The sequence below is a fragment of the Populus nigra genome, chromosome 14 (assembly GCF_951802175.1).
Source record: "Populus nigra chromosome 14, ddPopNigr1.1, whole genome shotgun sequence".
Classification (NCBI taxonomy): Eukaryota; Viridiplantae; Streptophyta; class Magnoliopsida; order Malpighiales; family Salicaceae; genus Populus; species Populus nigra.
The window spans coordinates 5,151,555-5,156,176 of NC_084865.1; the positions used below are offsets into that span (position 1 = coordinate 5,151,555).

The 4,622-nt window shown below is 35.7% G+C and overlaps 1 protein-coding gene across 1 annotated transcript; it reads right to left on the minus strand.

Annotated features, from left to right (window-relative positions):
* Positions 1-452: 452 nt before the first annotated feature.
* LOC133673221 (somatic embryogenesis receptor kinase 2-like) lies at positions 453-4,317 on the minus strand. Its single transcript, XM_062093939.1, has 8 exons — positions 4,077-4,317; positions 3,659-3,790; positions 3,465-3,536; positions 2,687-2,830; positions 1,902-1,973; positions 1,732-1,803; positions 1,562-1,647; positions 453-1,118 (listed from the first exon to the last, which is right to left on the minus strand). Exons 3-8 carry the CDS (start codon positions 3,530-3,532, stop codon positions 1,042-1,044), a joined length of 519 nt encoding a protein of 172 aa, XP_061949923.1. The 5' UTR covers positions 3,533-3,536; positions 3,659-3,790; positions 4,077-4,317; the 3' UTR covers positions 453-1,041.
* Positions 4,318-4,622: the final 305 nt, after the last annotated feature.

Consider the following 4,622-nt stretch of genomic DNA (forward strand, 5'->3'; position numbering starts at 1 on the left):
ATATCTGCAGTATCATTTGGACAGTGGAATGCATTATTATCAATTTATCTAGGTTAAAGACTTTTTAAAGAACCTGCATCATGCAGCGTCTCTTACGTGCTTCGACAAAGTTCCTTTCTGTTTCTTAGCAAATGTTTAAATCAGTATTTAATGTTCGCTATAAACCAGACCTTCAATTAACATTTCACGCATTTCTGGAACTATAGAGATGCATTAATATGTGCAACATGTTCATCATTTATCATGTTACTACTTCGCAGATAACGAAAAGACCTTCTGAAAGAGTAGTTTAGGAGACAGCAAAGGTGGAGGTGTGTTCATACAGGAACCGCAATTTTTTCAGATTTCCCAATGTGTCTGGAATGGAACCATTGAAATTGTTCTAGTCAAGATCCAAGTTCAACAAGTTTGTCAGATTCCCAATATCACTAGGAATCTGTCCACCTGATAAGTTGTTGCCAGAAAGTTCCCTGTCATAGAAATATTGTTCTAATTCAAGCAGGACAAATATCTCTGATGGTGTGTTACTTGTCACAAAACTAGCACAATAAAGCAACAGGGGGTCGAGAATTAATAAAAGCAAAATAATAATAGACATTTTAGCGTTCCTAGCCCAGCTCCAATGCACATAAAAGAGACCAATCCAAAGGAATCCACCGAGTATACTTAAAAATCCACAAGTCTGGTGCGTTCTTCACCTTATCTAGTTTACAAAGCTAAAACAAGTTTAAAATCCCTTTGGACCAAGAAATTATCACTGCCGATCTATTTCACCATCACAAGACATTTTGTCCCTGCAAATTGTCTGACAAGTAAAGTACATGCACAAGCAAATATGGCTTTCATGGACCTGTCTCCTACCATAAATAAATAAAAAACAATTCTTGCCTTTTATTTCTCAAATGTGGGGTTCTTTGCTCTCAACCCAATCATATGAATTTCCGCCAATGAATTGATCAGCTTTCTAGGTGGACTGTAAACCAGGTTCATCAAAGGAATCCTTTTGTGGTTTCCTGTGTCTCCGCCAGCATGCAAACCAAATTACCAGAGCAGCAAATAGTAACACCACACAGCAACCACCCCTCCAACTATTGCTCCAATATTGGGCTTACCGTCTCCTGAAATGAAAAACAAGAGCGTTATATAGTCAGTTTTCTCATGCATATTTCTCCTCGTCGTTTAGCTTTAAACAGACAGAAGCGACAGTAAAATCTCAAGAACATTAATAAACATAATGCCGATAATCTTCTTCTTTTTAACTCGTCTTGTCCTGAAATGTGAAAATCTTGCAATAAAAAGTTAGTGCTTAAGGAATTTGTTGGTTCATACTTCTGTACTCCACTCGGTACTCTTGCTATACTTTGGGAAACGGCTTATGGCTGTCAAGACAGAAGTTCTTACTGCCAAAAACTTGAGAAGTTAAACTATACTGGTTAGGAAAAAGAGAAACAACAGAATACAAGCAATTCCGATAATCAAAGAACAGTGAGTGGTTCGTGGTCATTAGGCTAATTAATCTGGGATCACATCTAAAATTGATAAATCAATTAAGAGAGCATACCATCTGGACTAGAAACTGCAGGTGGGGATGATCCAGGGCAAGGCTTCTCAGTAATTGGCCCGCATAGATCCAAGTTATTTGCATAACTGCAAATATAAAAACCATTGACTCGTCAGTCCCCACTAGTGAAAAATAAATCCACTTTACATCACTTTTACTTGGCACAAAACCTGACGGCAGTAAACAATGAAAATGAGCCATTGTGTGGAACAGGTCCTGATAGGCGGTTACTGGATAGATCCCTGCATTCAATATTCAGAAATCTTAATCCTTGAAGCCAAAATAGTGCTAACTGCTACGAGAAAATGGAAATGATTGTAAATTTTTTCCAGGAACTCACAAGACTTTCAAGGAGTAGAGGTTAGTCAGTGACATAGGTATTGAACCTGACAGGTTGTTGCTGTAGAGTCGGCTATTGGAAGTTTGGCATACAAAAAGATAACAATCTTGAGTTCCAATACTATCAGTAATCGCAGCATAAAACTCATAAACTAATACAATGAGAAAGCAAGGGAATAAATTTGCAAAATCACTTGGACAATTAGAAAACAACATTGTCAAGGCTAAAGACTTTGGACAATTAGCCTTCCTAAAGGGCTTGTTATTTCAGATCAAATAGTGGGGCGGTTGTGTTAGCAATAGTTTCTTAAAAACCACACTTTCAGTTAACATTTTGAGCAACTTGATTCATGAGAATTTAAGTCATTAAGATGCCGTAAACACCACATCAATTTGTTTGCAGATGCTTTGGCATTCTCGTGCCAAGGGATAAGAAACATCTAGAGATTCTTGGTGTAGCTAGTAGAAAAACAATGTCCCAATTGCATGGAAATTTGAAACATTGAGTCACGGTGATGTTTGAACAGCAGTTCATCATGTCTAATGGTACAGGAAATAACTATTTCCCCAGTTGTAGCTCCAAGTAACTTTTCTTTAACAACATCAGTATAAGCTAGCAAAGATATAGAGCTAATCAACATAAATATCAGTACAAGATCTCCACTAAAGATTAATCTTACTGGAGAATTATGGGAATAATTGCATTTTTTTCTCTCTCTCACTACTTCACAGGCAAGCAAAAAATAAGAAGTATTTGAATGTGCAGTAAAGAAATAATGCTCTTACAGGAATCGTAGTTTGAACAGCTTTCCCAGTGCGTCTGGAATGGGACCATCAAAATTGTTGAAGTAAAGATCCAAGCTCACCAAGTTCGTCAGGTTCTCAAGATAAACAGGAATATGTCCACTTAAGTTGTTAGCATAAAGTTCCCTGACAAGCAATGAAACCAAAAACTGATAAAACATCTAAACTACAAGACAAACAAGCCTCCCCGGACCATACAAGTGCACGGCGAGCCCATGCAAAGGGTTTGGTTAAGATAGCTAGATTCCACCAAATATACAAATGGAACTTAACCATACATGCCCCCAATTATATCTTCCAAATCATCCACACAAACAATCCATCCTTCTTCTCCTCCTCCATAAAGAGATTTTAGTAAATAACAAAAAATAAAACTTGGGCTAAGAGTCAAAATGGTAATTTTTCTTACATCCCCATCCGAAGCCGGGTGCCATATACACCTCCAAGATAAAGAGCTCTGAATACTAGAAGAAAAGCACCTATACCTAACAAGATACCTAAAATTGTAATAATTTTATTTCTATCTTTCCATACATAACCATAAAATGGAAAAGATGAGTCTCGGCTTCTAGAAGAGCATGATAAATACCGTCAAAGCCCAATACTGCAGAGGAAATTAAATGAAGTACGCCAGATAGAAAGCATGGAAAGGTGTCTATCACTTCCTCGTCAAGACCCACCCCAAATGTTATTGCAGTTTAAGATGCAGGGATCGCGAAGGGTATGTAAGATTTAACAGATGGTAAAAAAAATGACTTACAAATACTGCAAATTTGTAAGCAGTGCAAGCTGTGGAACCAGTTGACCAGATAATGATGCATTTCCCATATCACTGCAGAAGAAGAAAGGTTATGGTCATACATAATGAATTTCTTTTTACATATGAAAGATTGCAGGATTCACTTGTATATATGAAAAGGGTAATTCAGGATTTGCCAAAATGAAGTTGCTTACAGTCTTACAACACTATCCAAGCTGTTGCATGTAACTTGATTCCACTTGCAGGGTTCTTGTCTGTACGATTCCAAATGTCCAGGATATTGTTGGGATCTTGCAGATTGTTCCGAAAGATATACAGAGCATCGCCTGCTTATAAAGCCAAGCAACAACCACAGAAAAACCTGGAAATTAAACTATGTACATAAACAATACATGCTTGATAAAAATGTCCTAACAGGATGATGATAAATTTCTCTGCTAAGTAAATAAACTTCCCAATTACAGAACAGTTTACTTCTAAAAACGAATAAGATTTCTTTTATCTGGACATTATTCTTCCAACTTAGGATCAAAAGAAGAAACAAAAACCACAAAGAATAAGATAATATAAAGCAAACTATAACACAAGCCATATATATATGAATACACACACCTTCCTCATTAGCGAAAATCTTTGACAAAAGGAATGCTACTAGAATTAACACAGCAAGACAAGTCCTAAACTCTCTCCCCTTCAGCCTCCACATAATAATTACTATGCGAATCTCTTTACTTGCTAGCTTAAATCTTTGTCACTTTGTAATCAATGGGACTGTAAAGCATAACTTTTGTTTTGTTTAAGACGATGGGTTTCCTTTGTTTCGTTTTGCTAACAATTGATTCAAATTCCTCCATTGCAGACTTTGCAGTCTAAAAGTCAACCAGTGTTTTACTGACAATGATAACATGCCGCCAAACATGAATTCCAATAGCAAGGCCCATTTGTGCTGAAATTTGGACGTTTTTTATTTATCGAGTAAATTTTTAGAAAGTAATTTTGTTTTTTTAATCTAATAATATCATGAAAAATAAATTGAAAAATATTTTTTAATATTTAGTTATATCATAAAAAATAACTTGAAAGATAACTTATTAATATTTTATTTTATTTTTAAATTTATTAAAATAATAAAAAATATAAGTTAAAAAATATTTTCTA